Source organism: Falco naumanni, chromosome 14, assembly GCF_017639655.2.
Source record: "Falco naumanni isolate bFalNau1 chromosome 14, bFalNau1.pat, whole genome shotgun sequence".
Taxonomy (NCBI): domain Eukaryota; kingdom Metazoa; phylum Chordata; class Aves; order Falconiformes; family Falconidae; genus Falco; species Falco naumanni.
This window is the reverse complement of record NC_054067.1, coordinates 2,384,698-2,403,349: the sequence shown is the minus strand read 5'-3', so window position 1 is coordinate 2,403,349 and position 18,652 is coordinate 2,384,698. Positions and strand designations below refer to the sequence as shown.

The following is an 18,652-nucleotide window of genomic DNA, read 5'->3' as shown; positions in this document are numbered from 1 at the left end:
GACGAGTCCCTTCCACAATTTGATTGCTGCTGGGTCACATCCTATTTACAGATGTTGCCTCTATCAGTGATGGAAACAAGTTGACTGGGTTCTGTGGTGGGTACTGGCCTTTGACATTTGCTCAGGCTATAGCTAGCTGGCTCAGTGGGCTGGCATCCTGCGAAAAGGCTCTCTGCATTAGCATGGTGAGGAGTTTTTAGCCTAAAGCCAGTGTTTATCTAAGGTACACCTAGAAGAGTATTTCTCAGATAACTCTCTCCCTCCTCCAAACACTGCTTTGCTTTCTCTTTCATGTTTGCTTACTAAGCAGCACAGTGGATTATGCGCAAACTCCTCGTTTATCTTCACTCCTGCTTAGGTGTGGGGGAAGGCTCGGAGTGCAAATCCATTTGTAAGCACTGCCAAAATCCAAGTACGTTTCTGGTTGCTCCTTAAATTAAACATCTACACTGTGAATTTCATCAATGCACACACATTTTTATATGTATTGCTGTTTTTTAAACATGCAATTAAAAAAAAAAAAAAAAAGCTGTTGGGAATGGGGAGCTTTTGCAGGTGTTGTGCTACTGGCAGTACAGAAGTTGAGCAAACAAGCAAGCTGCCTCTGCACAGACCCTGCAGTGCACCTTGCCTCCTCCAGCAAGTGCAGCGCAGAGTCCTCCTTTCTCCTTGAAACTCTGCAACAGCACCCTATGCTACCCTCACTGAACACCTTCCTATGGAGCCTTGCCCCCCAGCCAGCAGTCCTGCCTACCCACCGTAGTGCTGGACTGCTAGAGCAGATCTTTAAATACACTTCATTCCTGACCAGAAGTATCCTTCGCTATCCCGCTTCTTCCTTCCCACTACCCACCCACCCCCCCGATCTACCTGCTTACGTTCAGCCTCTGCCTCCCATCCCTTGGCCATTGCCCTCCCCAGGCTGAGTTTCCTCAAGCAGAAGCCAAACAAACCTTAAAAGCTTTCTCGTCTCTGGCTGCATGTGGAACACGCAGTGTTCAGATGGCTTTAAATGTATTGAAATAAATGGGTTTTCGTCCTCTCTGGCTTGAAGTGTGATTGTATCCCCAACTCGCTTTGCAGAGGTGCAATTGCTGGTGTGAGAGCTGACCTGAATAACTAAAGACTTTGCTGTTGCTGCACTGTGAAATGCAATCAAAAAGCAGTTCTGCTTACTGTAAGTTTCAAATTGATCAGCATTATGTAAATCTCACCTTACTTACTAGTGTTATCTTTAGTTTGTGGCATTAGGAGCAAATGATACGTACAAGTATTAGGACATTAACCCTCTGGTGTTATACCTTCTGCAAGGGACTCTTCTAGCTGTAAATTCATTGCAGATGTTATTACGGGGTTGCACACTTGTCAGCCAAAGGAGCATCCAAATATAAAGGGCAGCAGATAGAAATTTTCTGTTCTGATTTCAGCTGATACAGAGTTATTTTTTATTCTCAGTAGCTGGTACAATGCTGTGTCTTGGATTTAGTATGAGAATAATGTTGATAACACACCAATGTCTTTAGTTGTTGCTAAAGTAAATTTTATACTGAATCAAGGGCTTTTCAGTTTCTCAGGCTCTTCCAGCCAGAAGGCTGGAGGGACACAAGAAACTGGGAAGGGACAGAGCCAGGACAGCTGACCCAAACTAGCCATGGGATATTCCATACCATAGAACACCACATAAACCAGGGGGAGCTGGCCAGGGCCGATCGCTGCGCGGGGACTGGCTGGGCATTGGTCAGCGGGTGGTGAACAGCTGTATTGTGCATCGCTTGTTGGGTTTTTTTCCATTCCCTGTGGATTTTATTCCTCTCCCCTTCTCTCTCCTTTTCATTACAATCATTATTATTTTTATTTCTATTATTAAATTGTTCTTATCTCAACCCTAGAGTTTTACCATTTTCCCGACTCTCGTCCCCATCCCACTGGTGGAGGTGGAGTGAGCAAGTGGCTGCCTGGTACTTAGCTGCCAGCTGGGGTTAAACCTCTACCGTTTCCCTGCCTTTTTCAGAGAAACTTTGCTTCGCTTTCAGTGACCTCTACCTGAACTGCTGTTTATGTACCTTCCCCACTACCATTTAAACTGGGTTTCAAAAAATCTTTTCACATTAAGCACATCATTAAAATAACAGAGTGGTCCAGTAAAGCATTTCCTCAATCTTATATACTTTGCTGGACATGGGGCTTCATTAGAACTATTGATAGAGTGGCAACTTGTTTTTTATTTATCCATTCTGTTTCCAAAAATAATTTGCACTTTAGAGTCTTTCATCTGATGTTTGTGCAGTTCTTAATGGAAATATAAGATCTGCAAGTTGAGCTGGGTGAATATTCCGCAGCTTGAGCTAGATGATTACTCTCTAAGGTACATAGGAAACTCATTAATGCAAGTTTGGACTGGTCAAACAGTATGGGAAAAAGAGGATGACTTTTGCCCCAAAGTAAAACCAGTTTGTCTGTGTTTGGCTTACAAGTGATCTCTGCGATTTGAGGGGTGGGTGGGGTGGGGGGTGTCCTCTTCTTTTTTTGTTAAAAGAAAGGAAAAAATGAGTTAAATGACCTGAAAACAAAACTTTTGTTTCAAGCTGAACAGAACATTGTGTTTGACCCTAGCTGATTTTGTCTGGGTGGTTTTCTTTGTTTCGTTGTGTTTGCTTTTTTGTTTTATTTTGTGCACATTGCACACAAGGCTGCTGTGAAGGGGGTGCATGGCATTGTCCCCACAGTACCTCTGAGGAAGCAGATGCCAAGATGAAATGAGTGGCCAAAATCACTCCGTGAGTTAATACCAGAGCCAGGAATAGAAGTAGGGTCACCGATTATTGGTCGCCTGCCTAATCTCTAGCGCACACACCCTGCTGCTCCATTGTAACCCACCGTTATTGGCTGGGAATGCCAACAGGGTGGGAGCAAAGGGAAGAGAAACTGTTCAAATGGATACTGCATGAACAGATATTAAGAAAAATCAGAAGGCACTTGACGTACCCTACAGGGAATTTTGTTGTTAAAATGGCAGTGCAGCTTGGTTTTGTCTTTTCTGACCTTGTACTGTCACTTTTGGACGTATCTATCTTCACCTTGTAGGAAGAAAGCTGTCTTTTCCCGTCTTATACCACCTTTCCCAGATCTGTCATTCAACCCCGATGCAGCCAAACTTTGGGAAAACAAAAGGGTTTTCTCTTGTCTGTCTCTCCCCATCTTATTCTTTTGTAGCAAAACAGAGTTCAAAAGCAAACATGTAATGATGAACTGCTTAATTTTTAGCAGAGCAGGCAATTTTCTTGGATTTTTGTTGCTGCCCCCTTTGCCTGCTTTTCAAAAGAGAAAAACAACAGTTAATATACCTGCAGGCTTGGCTGAGAGACAGCATGGAAACCACATGCTGCCACTTTCTGACTTCCCCCCATCGCTCTGGTTTTTAAGGGCTGTCAGAGAGAGATTGCTGCTGCAAAGACGTGAGTTGAATGCTTCAGATTTTTCTGGCAAACTCCAGCAGGCCCCCCACCTTCCTCTTCCTAAAATTGCTTTGGCTACTTCCAACAAAATGAAAATAGCTCATCTGACTTTTTCATTAGGGGCTCTCCTGGGAGTGCAGAGAGGCTGAGTAGAAGCTGGACTACAGAGCTGCAAGAGTGTAGGGTTTGCATAATGTCAGTGAGAAAATTCTTCATAATTTGCTAATAATTAGTGTGCCGGAAAGACCCACTGCAGTCTGTTTGTGCCACCACATTTTTCCTTTTCTTTCATATATCTCCCAGAAAAAGCAGTTGTTTCTCTTCTGCCTGTGTCTGATAAATGAGACCTGAAGGGTAGACTGGAGCGCTGTATCTCTTCGCCCTTGCTCTTCCCAGCTGTGTGTCCTGCCCACCCAACACACTGGCCACAGCTGTTGCTGCCAGCACCCAGGAGGAAAACGAAGCAACAGGCCTGGGGAGGAACACATTGGAACAGGGGCTGGATGGAGACAAGCTGTGTTTTATTTTGGTGTTTCTGGTTTGCTTGGCTGGCCCAAGAGGTGGAAAATTAGATTTTCTATTCTGATTTTTCCTGAATGGGTCATCCTCCAAGGAGCTACGCAGGAGATGGATCTGATACACAAAGGAAAAGCAGTCCTGGCAGGATACTGAAGCATGCAGAAAAGGTGAAGGTAGATTGTTTTACGTAGCCCTGCTTTGTGTATCTGGCTCAGTCCTTTAACCAAAACCTCAGTTGGGTTGAGCTAACAATCCAAAGAAATTGCTGTTTCTCACAATGCAGCTGTGTCCAACTCGGAGATTTCAGTGGCCCTTCCATGCACAAAAGACTGCGACAGTCTCCCCCTCTGTCTTCACATGGCTTTAACTGGGATCCGTCACTCTAAGAGCTCTTTTTCTCTGAACTGGCATAGCCCACATGTATTAACCTCATCCTGAAGGCTCATTTCCCTCTTCAGACTATTTCTGGGTCTGGTTGAGGTGATGGGGTATTGTTCACATGGATCACCACATATTTATTAACTTTTATGGAGCTCACTGGGGACTCCTTTGATGTCAACTCATCCCTTGCAAGCCAAAGTAGGTCAGGCACAGAACTCCCTTTGCCTTTGATTTTAAACCAAATATGAAGAGCTGGCCTGACTACAGAGTAGGGCAACACATGTATCGTTAAGTGCTCTGGAGCTAACTCTTCCTAGTAACAAATCGAGATACAGCCAGTCACCTTGCTGACATAACAAGGAGCACATGGCAATGCACACATGAATTCTCCATGCACCCCTTTTATTCCAATCCTTGCCCAGGAGAGAGGGAATTCATAAGGAGCCTGTGAATTACTGCTGCTTATGGTAGAGGCTATTTCTAGCACTTAATCCTGCATTTCTTATAGATACAACGCAAGAGCTTGGGGGATCAAGGACTGTACGAGGGAATGCAATTTCAATTGACTAGAGCAGCTGGAACCCAAAGCAATATTTGCTGGAAGAGCCTTGAGGGAGCACAGGAGAGAAACTTTGGGACAAAGAAGAAAGGCAAAGTGGTGAAGGAGGTTATTCATGCCAGTTTTGAATTAACTTATGCTTCAATACAATTTTCACTCACAATGTAGTGGTCAGAGCATGCTGACTGCTCCATAAGGGCTCAGCAAGAACCCTGATACATGCAGATGACTTGTACAAGGGTGAGAATGAAATCCAGCCTGTTTGCCCATAAATAGATTTGAGGTTTTGTGTTTATGTTTTGTTCTGAAACTGCTTTGCACTCCAGCCCAGAATAACTTTTCTCCCACATTTCTCCTTCTTGGCTGGCTCAGATGTGCAGCCACCAGCTGTTTGCTAGGATTGTTCCTTCTCCTTGCTCCCTCCCCTCCAAATTCTTCAGGACATTATTTTCTTGAAGCTTTTCTCAATAAGAATTTAATCAAACAAAACAAAAACACAGCAACCCGCCGCTTCTTGGACAGTGTTTGATGTGTAAATATGTAAAGAAGGAGTGTTTTGAAAATGCAATCAGCTACCTCCTGGGGACTTGAGTCCTACAATGAGCCAAGGTGACTACACAAGGGAGATATGTGCTCCTGCAAGATTAAATTCCAGCTGCAGTGGGAGCACGGGTGACCAGAGGCACAGCTAAGCCACTGCTTAAAGAAACATTTTTTGAATAGCAGCATGATTCTCCTCCAGGCCAGGCAGCATGCTCCTTCCTGCATATTGTCACCAGGTCCTCGCTTTGGGGCCGGCATTTCTATCAGTTCCCACCCTGCAGCTCTGGGAGTTGTTTGCCAGTTTTGCTCCTTGCCTCTGTGAAGCTGAGACAGTTGCTACCTCTGCACACTGCAGATACTCACCAGTGTTATGGCCATATCAGACTTTGGGGGGAAACAGTTCCTAATATTTTGCTCATTTCTACGGACTGAAATACTTTGCACTTGCAGTATATGTTTTATGTCAGAGCTACTGTGATTGCTACCAATTAATTGCACAGGAGGTGACTCCAAGGAAAGGCTGCAGCAGTGCTGGTCTTCTAGCAGGGCAGGACATACACTGCGTATCAGCTCCTGTCCTGCAGGGCTCAAGCAGATGACTTCTTATCTTGTTCTCATCCTGCTTAAAGGATTCTCTTCTGCTGCCATTACTAATGAATAAAACACGCTGCAAAAATTAATATAGTGCAGTTTGATGAATGAGTCCTGCTGCTGTTTATACTTTGTTTGTGAACAACAATTCACAACACCATTAACTTTAAACTTCCTCTACACCTAGTTCAAATTTGCAGTCGATGGGTTTTTCACAGCATGCTGCCTGCTGGTTGTACGGTGATGCTCAGGAGCATTAATGATGTATTGTTTTGAAGAGACTCACAGGAGAGGGGGCTGTGTGCTTACTTGTAATTTCTTCAACGCAGTGTCCCCTTGCAGCATTTTCAAATGCCATTTATCTTCTCATTCAAAAGTCTATTTAAATAATTTTCCATCTTTAATAGTATAGATCAGAACTCACTTTCACAGATGCAGCTCTGATATTTGAAAGACTGGCCCTGGCTTTTGGGAAGCAATGCTGTTACTCAAAAAGAAATGTTACTGCTCGGTAATAGGGAGCTGGTACATGGTTATGTACTCAGCACGAGGCTTATCAGGTGCTGAATTGCTGCAGGCTCCGCTTTCAGACATGATGCAAAACTGATGCTCCTGCCACTGTGTTCACTTGCAAGCCCAAGAGGATTTTTCCATCAAGTCTGCTAATCCCAGTGTTCAGATTCCAGCTTCAGTAACTGCAGACCGCCTGTGGTTCTAAGCAGAGACATTAATCATACCTCCCAGCTCAGAGGTGGTTGTGTTTCAGTGGTGGGCATGGTAATCCCTGCATAAAACAGCTAGAAAATGTTTTGGTCTCCTTCTCCATGTCTAAGTGTCTGCTGAAACTCCAAGCAATTTATCTATTCAGGTGTGATACCAGGATATCAGTCATGATGACTGGAGAGAAAGTGTCAGGTTATTTGTTGAGGAGTTAAGGGAAAAATTCAAATCTGCATTCAGTTTGGAGCTTCAGATTTTTTTCTGAAAGTAAAGCAAATGATGCCCAGATCTGAAAAAGCAGTCCCTTTAACTGAAAGCACAAGAAAAAAGGCAATTTGCTGCCGTCGGATAAGCCTCAGGAGCAAAATTTGCCTTTTTTGGTCTCTACCCACATGCATCTCAGCAAAATGACCCTTTCCTTGGGCTGAGTGCTTCACGTACAGCGCATCGGGTCAGTGCTGCAGAGAAGAGCCTGGCAAAAGCAAGAAAGATTTCCTAGGTGTTTTGTTCAGTCCTGTCTACAATCAAGGCAAAAATACTCTCATTCTCTGCAGCCATTAGCTCACAAACATTGGTGCTCTTTGCCAGGTATTTTCCTTTGCTTGCTGTCATTTCTGGGGTGACTTGCTTTTACCAGAAAAGAAACGCTTGCTGTTCAATTTTCCTGCGGTTCACCATGCACCACCTCCAGTCAGTAACATTCCTGCAGCCGCTGGACTTTGCAGACTCTTGAGAAATGGTGGTTTTGCAATTAAATAATTATTCCTGATTGAAGTCTTTGTTGGGCTGATGTCTCCAAATGGCTAACAATGAGCACCATGCTAGGCATGCACTGTGTGTGAGACAGAATACCACACACTTGAACATACAATAAAGATGAAAGGCTTGTACTGTAGTCAAGAGCATGGGATGGTTTAATCCTGAAATAGCGTCTTGCTGATACAAACAAGGTCTGTTTGTTTTTTATATGCCTATTTGGGGAACGGCTGCTCTTCAAGTAAACATTCTCTTTTGCATGCAAACACCAATATTTACCTTGACAAGATAGTTTATTATCGTTCTTAATTTTCTCTTCCTTTGAATATTTCCGTTCTTTTAACAAGACAGCAAAACCATTGTATGGATAAACAATCTCAAGTGAACAAATTACTGCAGTTTAACACATTTTTCCTCATCAGCTGAGCTGCAGTACCTGACCATAAGCATGTTCTTAGCTCTCTCCACTCCTAAATCACACATTAGGTTATGTAATGTTTAAGGTGCTTTAAGCTACCATGTCTTATTTAGCATTTTTAATAGGCCAAATAGGGACAAGTTCTCCATTTGTTAGGCATTATTCCTTTCTGAAATGTGAGAGGTGAAATGAGAAAAACACAAATGCTGGAAGTTACATGGTGCAACAGCACATTAGTATACAAAACAGGACAACTGAGAATATTTTTTCATGTAAAGAGGGTAAGCAGAAAAGAATTCAGCACAGAAAAGAGAGCAAGCCTATCAATAACTTTCTCTCTCTCGCTGCCTGAGTGGACCTCGGGAAATACAAAGAGAAGCAGAGCTAACTTTTGCTGAACTCCTGCTCGGCCTCGTGATTCAACCTCTGTTGCCAAATTCAATGGATTAAAAGAGGCAGCGGATGTATAAAGAGACAATGTGGCTCTGTCTTCCGTTATTCCAGCAAGGGAGATTAATAAATGTGATTCCAGTATCTATTTTCCCTCTATGTCAAGTGAACCTGCTTCAGTGCACACCACAGTTTACTTCAGTTTTCTTCAGATTACCCTGAAAAAGAACCTGGCTCTCAAGTGCTCCCAGCAGATAAATGGCAATATATAAAATACAGACTTAGAAAGTATTTCCGTAGCAGGATGATGGAGAGACATAAAAGACAGGGTAGCTCTTCTAGTTCCTTCTGTCAGCCCTATTGAGACTTTTCCTGTCCCAGCAGATGTCCTCCAGTGCTTTACCCAAGCTAGTTTTTAACCTCAAGAGATCAAACTTCCATGACTTCTCTTGGGAAACTGCCCCTAGATCTACAACTTCACTGCTACATACCCTCCCAAACTCCTATTAAAATTAAAGTCCTGCTAAGTTTGTTTGCTTTCAGGCCATCTCTGCCTCCCTCCGTGGAGACACTGTCCCGACACAGAGGTGCTGCAGGTATTTCTGAGGTGCCATACCTCCCTGGAAAGTGACTTCAGTGACCTTGTTTCAGACCAGCTCCTCATAGCAGCTCCTTCTGTTGCTTTGATTTAACAAGTGGTGAAATGAGATGGATCTTCAGTGGTTCCTAAGTAAGGTGATAATCTATGCACAATGTTGTATCGGCTCATATCAGCTAAACGCAGGGAAATGTCACCCATTCCTGCTGACTGGTAAAGGATTGCACAAAAAATGAGAACATTATCAACACCAGGTCCTTACCTCTCACTACCAGCTGCATGGTGAGGTTCTTATAGAGGCCGTATTTCGCGTTGCTCAAGACGATGGTGTAGTTTCCAGCATGCTTTGGTCTCACATCTCTTATGCCCAGTCTGTACTTCATTGGATCCGGCTCGTAGCAGGTGTGGTTATCCTTGATCAGTTTGCCATCTTTGTACCTGTTTTGAAAGTCCCGTGAAGGCTCAGCATGTGCATACACACGTGTTAGCCCTCAGAAAGCCTGTTACCCAAATTAGGGTGGGTAAGGAGTCGTTCTTCAGAAACAGCAAAGGAAACGCAGATCTATAATCACTGCTTGAATTGGACAACTATTCCTTTTATCCTCCCATACTAAAACCGAGCATCTGCAGCGCTATGGGATGGCTTCACCCAGCAAACGGAGAAAAGATATTTTAATGGAATGGAATGAACCGTGCCTCTTGCATACTCAGCTATGATCAGGAATGGACTCTAGGTGCCCCCAGATTATGCTGGATATGCGATACTAAGTGCAGGAAGTCGTGAGTGAGCCAAAATTTCTGACATCAGTTTTAAACCAAGATATTAATTAAGCAGAATTGTCTTTCAATATGTATGTATGACCCTTTACTGTTTCTGAAAAAGCTAAAGTCTGTGACCCAGAGAATTTACAGGAAGGTCAGTGAAGAATTCACAATCTTGAATCTTCAGTAAGAGTAGGATAGCAGAGTCTGCGTGAGCAGACTCCACTGCTTATCCAATATGCAAATTTGGGTTATGATTATGAAATAGGCCAGACTTTGCCACACACAGAGCTTTAGGCTTGGTGGAAGAAGCTGAGGCATGAGTCCTACTGCCTGAGAATGCTGGAAACCTTCTTTACAGTCGTTTAAACAACTGGACTGGGAGACCTCCAACATGAACAGCTGTAGCTCCGAACACACAGGGAAGGCAGCTGTGGTGGTCCCAGGCAGCTACCACACAGCTCCACGCTGAGCCCCAAGAACAAAGCCTTGGCAGAGAAGAGGGGGATGGTCCCCACTTCAACTCACAAAAACATTTCAATGTCCTAAATAACAGCAACAATTAAACATACCTCCTGGCAGCACCGATTTCACTGATTTGACTGAGTATTAGAGAGTTTCATGTTATTTCACTGCTAAAAAAATGTAGCAAACCCATCCCTGACCGAGACCTTTTGTTGTCAAGTGTACTGTGCAGGTGCTAACTCACCCAAGCCACCTTCTCTGCCAGGACAAGGAAACCCACATCAGCTGTTGTATGGGATTTCATACAGTTAAAGATGTATAAGGTGTCGGATGGGGTTGTTAAAGACCCCCTGCAGAATGAAGCATAGAAAAAGTAGCAAAAGAGAGGACAAATGGTGAAAGGGTAAAGGGAGATGAATGTTCCCTGGAGTTGCTGACATGTTGCCCCTCCTAATAAGCTGATCCATTACAGTTCTGATGGAGCTTTTAGTTTGCTCAGCAGGGTTCACTGCATTATCTGCAAGGATCTGACATTGCTGGTGGTACAGGATTGGAGGAAATTATTTAAAAGTTATGAAGAGAAACAATTTCTTATGTTGAGAATGCATCCTGCAACTTTCTATTACGCACTGCCTCCTGGCAGACTGACCACACTAATGGTGGTAAAATGGCAGCCCTTCCCCAGTAGGTTTCTACTTGAGTCTTCCAAACAGTTCTGTGTCCCAGGTAAAGGAACCCCCCATTTTTCTGCATGACTAGGAGAGAAGAATAGCATGGGAAAGAAGTATGGCTTGACCAGCTTCACAGAGCATCTCCTTAGCTGACCTGGGACCCCAGCGGTGAGCATTCCCAGCTCTCATCTTTTACCTGTGTGGTAAGGAACAGTGAAAATCTATTCTAGACAGGAACCCAAAAGAAGGTTGCGTATTCCTGATTTTGCTCAAGATGATTGTACTCACCAGGTGACACTTGGACGAGGAAAGGCATCCACCTTTGCAGCCAGTTTCAGTGACTTGTGTCCCGCTGTAATCTCGTAATAAGGCCCTTTCTTATGGGAAATCGTAATGAAAGCTTTGTCTGGAAAGAGAAGTGAACAGGAAGACAAGTAATGTCAGATCTGCCACAGCACAGCGCTCACATCTTTGAATTGCGTTGTGTCTACCCTGGATTTTTTGCAATGCAGATCTGCAGAAGCTGCAGACAACCAAACGGAATGACAAGCTGTAATCACAGTTCCCCTGCAAAGCTCAGCCACAGCCAGGACCGTTTCTCTCCAAATGAAGGACTTTTTATTTAAAGCAGAGAATATGCATCTGCACGGCCCCTGGAGCAGCATGTAGAAATGGCTGAGGTGGCTCTTGTCCATGTTATTGCCAGCGGGCCACATTTCCCAGAGCAGCAGCAACTACACTTGATGCCAGCTTGTTCAAAACAGTTCAGCTCCCCATTAATCCATGTCCTCAGACATGTCTCAGTCTTGAACTTTTCCTTTGAAAACATAGTGCTGGGTGCTGACTCTCCCATAGATCCATTAGAGATTTACCTAGTTGGCATTCTTCCTAATGCCATTTCTATGTCAACAGATTTAATAATGTGGCATTATCCTTTAAACTGAACAGTCTTGGTTCTTGGGTGTTCTGGTTAAGCTGCAGAACTCACCATACACTGTAACGGTGACATTGGCCTCCAGCCTTGTTATGTTGAATGTTTTGCATACGTACAGGCCTCCGTCTTGCATGGTGACATTTTCAATTGTCAGGCTGCTGCCAACTTTATACACTATGTCTGTCTGATCCATCGTTCTTTTAGGATAAGGGTGCTGGAAGTCAGAAAAAAGGTGGTCAAAAAGCAGCATAAACTGGATTATTTTGTTCATCCTTTCAAAGTCTGCCAGTAAAGACAAGCAGTGATTCATATCAAAATGATCGTACCTCCCCATCCCTAAGATAAATAGTATAAAAGACAAATCAGCGGGAAGAGCTCTTGTGTGAGATTTCATTATCAAATCTAATGAGAGAGAGAAAGAGTGGACCTGTGGCGCTTCTCTACTGAAATCTGGGCAGGCAGGTAGGTAAGGGGATGGATTCGTCACAGATCAGCCCTTCTCAGGGACCAGATCCCAGGGATCTCAGTGCAAACCTGCCATTGGCATCTGTAGGGTCAGAGTTGTGCTTTGGTTTTTTTGATGGTGGTTTTTGGTTTTGGTTTTGTTTTTTTTTGTTACAGTCAGTATTTTTATGTCTTAAAAAACTCCTACTTTCTAAAAGAAAAGTATTATGACAGAAATATAATCTATTATGACAGCCAAGTGCCAATGCAAATTCCTGGAGAATTTTAGAAAGCATTACCACTTCTGATGGGACTTTTGAACCCAGAGATTTGGCCAGGAAATTTTACGTTTATAATGTTAGAAGTCTAAGGAGGGTTCACAGAAAGCCAACTCTCTTCCATCATATGGGGTTCACAAAACAAAATTCAGTAATAGCATATTGCTTGTGCTTCTATAAATTCTGTTATAATTTCCTCAGTTTCTTCACCAAAACAAAATCAGACATTCTTTTTTTAAGTAAACAGGAGAATCAATTTTTAGGAATCACATTTTACACTTTTCCAAGAGGCTTAGATGATTCTTTGAAATGTATATTTTCCTGAACTAAAAACAACAAAAAAGCAGTCATCTTCATTCTGAGCATCAAATAGAACCATGAGTAGTATCTCAGATAAATGAACTAATTTGGAAAATACCCCTTCTTCCCTCTGTTTTTCCTTGGGAGAACTAAAAGGTTTTAGTACATCAAAGCAAATGCTCAGTCTCCTACATGTTTCTACTTCAAGTCCGGCATTTTTGTGTTGCATTCCACAGAAAACTCAAGAACCTACACTCAAAATTTAAATGTCATTCTTTGGTGGAGATTTCAGCAGATACAATTGGCTTTTGTTTCACTTTTTCCTACTTAATAAATGCCAAGATTGATGAGCAGATTGCCAACATGCAACCTCCATGGCTGCCTTGGGACTTGCCACTGTGAGCCAGGATCAAGAAACAAGGCCAGAAGAAATGAGACAGCTATTCATCCCAACAAGAAACACACTCCTGGCTTTTAGCCTGAGATTTGCAGTTTAAGTTGCAGGTTCAAGATGGTCAGACAAGTTTTAGATTCATTCAGACTGAAAATACAATCGATTGTAGGCTTACAAATGGTTGGATATATTTCAGAATAAGTGGTAGTTAGGGTTTACTCAGGCCTGTGGACAGTTCTTTCTTTTGGGTAGGGGGAGACTGCATGAAAGCAGAATGCAGAATTTTCATCAACTCACTGTCCCACGGGGGCATGTCCATACGAACTCAATGCGCCCGTTGATGAAGGTTTCAGCTTTGCATTCCAAAGAGAGAGTTTCTCCAACCAGCAGTTTTTTGGGAGTTGCTTTTAGAGTCAGGTTCTGTATTCTGCTCTCTGAAATGAAAAAAGCAAAGGTATAACCACACAGTGCTCTCTGCATCAAGCGTGTTTAAGATGGCATCCGCACTCTGATTGCCCCCCAACATCTGCTCCTCTCCAAAACGCCTGACCTTCTTCTGTCATTTATGCGGAAATTGTTGGAAATGCCCACAAGATGGAAACATTAGGGCAGTTGTATAAATGCCTGAATATCAGCTGATGAAACTAACTGATCCCATGGGCACAGTAATTTATAAATTACTTTTCTTGCATTTGCTGTGGTGGCACCAACCCTCACTCAGCAGGTTCACAGCTGTTCTCAGAAAAAGTTCTCAGAAGTGACTCATCCTTCTGAGTGCCTCAGCAGGGTGCTCAAGCATGGGCACAGGCTGCCTAGGGAGGTGGTGGGATCACCATCCCAGAAGTGTTCAAAAAATATGTAGATGTCTAACTTAGAGGCACAGTTTAGTGGTGGACTTGGCAGTCCACAGGTTGGACTTGATGATCTCAAAGGACTTTTCCAACCTAAGTGATTCTATGACTATGATTTGTATATCTGCAAGAGGATTATTTTCTGTAAAACATGAAACATATTTCTCCTCCCCTCTGATGACCAGCTACCTTTCTTTCCTGAATGAGATCCACAAATCTTGGTCTTACATATTTATTGATGCCTTAAACACATCAGCTCAGAAATAAGCCCACATCATGTTTACGGTGCCCCATACAAAATGTGTCTGACCACGGTACATTCAGCGAGTAAGGTATTCCCCGCGTCCTTTGGGCTACAAAGAGATGACCTAACGGGGGTTTTAGCTTTGCATTCATGATCCTAGTAAAAAATAATTGCTTCAACAATGAAGAAAGAGGGAGAGAGAGGGATTTACAGGACTTTTATTTGGCTGCTGTACAAATTTACAGGCCTGTTGTTTAAAGCTCAGTGCTAATTCTATAGAAGGATGCCATGATCTTACGGGAATGAAGTCACAATAAACTCTCCTCTTTCAAAAATATATGACCATACATTGAAAACAAAAGAAAAATAAATTCTAATTGGCTTCACGTAAATGCCCGGCACTCAAAAATTGAATGTTTAGTTGCTTCAAATTCAGATTTTAATTTTGATCTGAAGCTCAACTGTAAATACAAGAGAAAGGGTACAGTAAATCACCAAGACAAACTATATAAAAACCCAAAGATATGAATTAGCAGTTTAATGAGATTTTTATACCATGATCTTGTGAGTTTAGTGACCAGAAGCAAAAAGAAAGCTACTGTTTAGTTTATCCTAAACCAGCAGTTGCTTTAATGTAAATACAGCTCGATCCAAGCAAACAAAGCCTTGGTGGGGTTTGAATAAAATACTCATATTTTGTACCACCTTAACACTTGGTAATTTCTCAAAACCAGGAGTGGATCAAATCCATCTTCTATTGAATAGGAAAAAAGGGGAAGACTGCATTTGCTTTTAGTGTTCCAGCTTGGACTTGCTAGAGATACATGCCAATTAGATATATCAAATATAATTGAGGCTAACCAAGAAATAATACCCAGGGGCTTAGCCATGAAATAGAAACATTGTGGTCATTCCTTGGCCCACAGTCGTTACTCACCCAGTCTCTGGGCTACGTAATAGGAGGTGAACACATTTCCACTGACATTCGCAGTGCATGTGAATACTCCAGAGTAAACAGAAGCATGAGAGGGGATGATAAATCCTCTTCTGGGGTCCCACATTATCCTCTTGAGTTTCATCTCTACGGAATGAGGATACTGAAAGAGAACAGACAGATAGGAGGCTTGTGAGACATTCCCTTTCCCCTCAGACCATAGAGGCAACCAGCCAAGGCTGTTCTGCTTTAGAGGCAGGGTAGATATTTGACCTTTCAGAGTGGTTGGTGGTCTCATTCCACACATATCTTAAGCAACATCAACATAAGCAAATAGAAAAGCCCTCCCTAAGGTCTGACTGTCTTTGAAATCCAAAACTTGGACATCATAACTGGGGCTTTTGATTCAGGAGTGCCGGTCCTCTCAGATCTTAGGCAAGATGCCATGCTACCCATTATAGGTCCCATTTCTCTCATCTATTTGCTGGAAATAATTATGCCTATCTTACATTAATTCTGTAGGGTTATCTTTTTGGAACTGTTTAAGAACAAAATTTGCTTTTCCTAACGCTACATGTAGCTACCATATACTTTCCTAGGATCTCACAGTACTTTAAAAACGTGTGAAGTTAGACCCGTAAAAATCAGAATATTCATGTCACTAGCTCACCTGGTGTAGCCATCTATAAGCTATGGTCTGTGGCTAGCCATCAGATTCTCTGTACACAGAGAGGGATGAGACACTTTCAGAGCAGCCTATTGATTCCCACTATGCATGGAAGCGGCCTGGATGACTTAAGATGGTGAATCATAGTGGCAGAAAGAAGGGGACTTAGTAACATAGGCATTTTTTGTCCTAAATTCATAAATACTTGTAATGTTCTGAGATTCTTGAAAAAATCTGTATCTGTAAGTTCTGCTTATGGGGAAGAAATAAGGATATGAAAGGCAAATGTGGAAAATAAACCAGAGCAAAAATTCATTTAATAAGAATGAACCCTCCATACACCCTTGGACAGCACCAATGTCAAGCAGGTTACCTTTTATTGGTGGGAATAATTAGTTTATTATCACTATTAACACATGGAGAAATCTTCTATTTGCTAGAGAAAAAGCAATTTACTTTCCAATCATTTTGAAAATCCTGGATTATAATGTAGAATAGAAATATGTGAAATGAAATGCAGAGAAATAGCTTCGGAGTCTGTAAAGCAGGTCACTGAAATTCAGCCTATCTGCAGGAAGGTGGATGGAAACACAGGCTGTAGGTCTGACTTTTCCAGCAGGATATAGGAACTATCTTTAGGACTAAGGATGCGCTGTAGGAGTGTTAAGGTCAATTTTGGTTGAAAAATGAAGGGTTTGGGGAAACCTCCGTGTGCCTACAGCTGCCACGTGTTAGCAATTTTATTTGCACAGTGCTTCTCCCTCCTTCTTATCACACACTGGCTTCTCAAAGGTGAGGGAAGTTATTTATTCCTTTTCAGAGCTACTTCTTTTTAGCTTTTGGAGCTAACCAAGAACTGCAGTAGGGACTGCAGGTGGGAATTTCCCCAGTGATGTAATAGTTTTGCTCTTACTCTTGTTGTTATGCAGGATGCAATTTATTTTTCTGTCTGCAAACAAACAGTAGTCTTGTATGGCAGTGCAGTTTAAATAGGATTCAGTTTCAATAATACTCCTGTTCCAACAAAATTTCAGCTTCAGGCTTTGAGAGCTGATGCTTATACCTCTCATATGAATACACAATTGATCAGGTTGGCACTGGTTTAGGTCACTTGTTATTACATTTTCAGCACAGACCAAAGAGGAAGAATTATGACTGTGGGGCAGCGACTGGTGATGTTGCTGTGGGGAAGGAGACACAGCAAAACAGTTGCTTTCTTTTGGAACAGCAGTTCTCTTCTGCCAGCAGTAGGAAACATGGATTTTGTGTAAATACTTTTGATGTAATCAAGCTGTGGCATCTCTATTCAGAACCATTAGGAAAATTCAGGAAAATTACAGAAGAAGATCTGAGACCTGAGGCTTAATCATGCCTTAACACCCATGAAGGTCAAAGCTGTAAGTGGCAAATGCACACTGAACCAGATCATTGACTAAACAGATCTGACAAGACTGAAAATGCTTCTTTTTTGCCCAGAATTAAAATCATGTTAGGCAAAATTAAAAGTTTGAATTGTGTGTCTTAGCATGGTTTTGTTACTAACGAAGATGATATGTTGAGTTAGCTGGGATCTGTTTAGTATTAGCAAGAGGTACCTTTCCCCATACATATTTAAAGGCCAGAGAGCGCAGTGATTTTAAAGTATAATGGTAACATAAGGAACTTAATTTACGGTGGAAAAAAGTACATTTTCTACAAGAATAATAAAATGTGATAAAGCTGAACTTCACAATTTGGCAGCTCTGCTCCCTGATGGCTAGGGGAAGGGGAAAGAAAAAATAACCCCGCACAGGAGGCCCTTTTCAACTCTATACACATATTAAACATTTTCATAAACCATTCAAAAATATATATTTAAACAATCAAACAAAAAGCGTCAATGCTGCTTGAAGGAAATCACAGTGGCTTTCCTCCCTTTGATGTTCGTTGTCTACTGGAGATTAAATTTGGAAGAAGAGGATGTTCTAAATTTGTCCGATGGCCTTATGCACCTCTCCTCCCCCACCTTTACCTCCACCCCTCTCCCGTCCTGCTTCCTCCCCGCACGGGAAGCCGCCACCTTGGCTCCACGCGGCACCATGAAATTCCCAGACAGGGCAAAGCAAGCGGTGACTTTCCGCAGTTGGAGCCTGGGGCTGGCGGCTCCCGAAGCCAACGCGCGGCTCCCAGAGCGCGTCCCCCCGGTAGCCATGTGTGTCCAGCCCACCGCGGGAGGGTTCCTTGGGGGAGCCGTGCTCAGGACCCACATCCCTGCCCTGCGGCCCAGCTGCTCTCCCTCGAAGGGGAAAAATCTGCTGGGGACAATTTTCTTTGCAATTCAAAAGGGAGCTTTCAGTGGAGATTTTATTCCAGCAGCCGCTTGCAGCAAGGTAAAGGACTTTGTTTGTGTTTGAAGAAATTACCGGGACAGAATTTAGCTGGCAAGTAGGGAGAGCAGGGCTGCCTCTAAATAAAGGAATAAATAAAGAGGTCAGCATGGTTGAGTTTCCAAGCTCAGCTGACTGTGCCGGTCAGCAGCAGTACTCCAGCAATGAATTTGGTTGAAGCAGGCTAAAATAAGATGGGGATGTTTCATTTTTATAGCCAAGGAAGAGAAGGTGATAACACTTATTCAGTGTTATGGAAGCGATAAGCTAGAGCAGGAGAGGAGCCTTATTCTGCCCCCCCCCCCCTCCCCCCTTTTTAATCCCTACTGACAACATTTTAAAATAGAGATCTGCTAAAGCAATAAGGCCGGTGCTGTCCCTCTGCACGTCTACTGGAAATTTGCCATTGGTC

The 18,652-nt window shown here is 42.9% G+C and overlaps 1 protein-coding gene across 2 annotated transcripts in view; it reads right to left on the bottom strand.

Moving 5' to 3' along the window:
- Positions 1 to 18,652, bottom strand: part of LOC121097589 (vascular endothelial growth factor receptor kdr-like) — a 141,486-nt gene that overhangs the window by 66,154 nt on the left and 56,680 nt on the right. For both annotated transcript variants that reach the window (XM_040614716.1, XM_040614717.1), the window contains exons 5-9: positions 15,211 to 15,370; positions 13,476 to 13,612; positions 11,817 to 11,976; positions 11,117 to 11,234; positions 9,193 to 9,368 (exon numbers count right to left, since the gene is read on the bottom strand). In XM_040614716.1, coding sequence (XP_040470650.1) covers positions 9,193 to 9,368; positions 11,117 to 11,234; positions 11,817 to 11,976; positions 13,476 to 13,612; positions 15,211 to 15,370 — 751 coding nt within the window. The remainder of the gene's footprint in view (positions 1 to 9,192; positions 9,369 to 11,116; positions 11,235 to 11,816; positions 11,977 to 13,475; positions 13,613 to 15,210; positions 15,371 to 18,652) is intronic.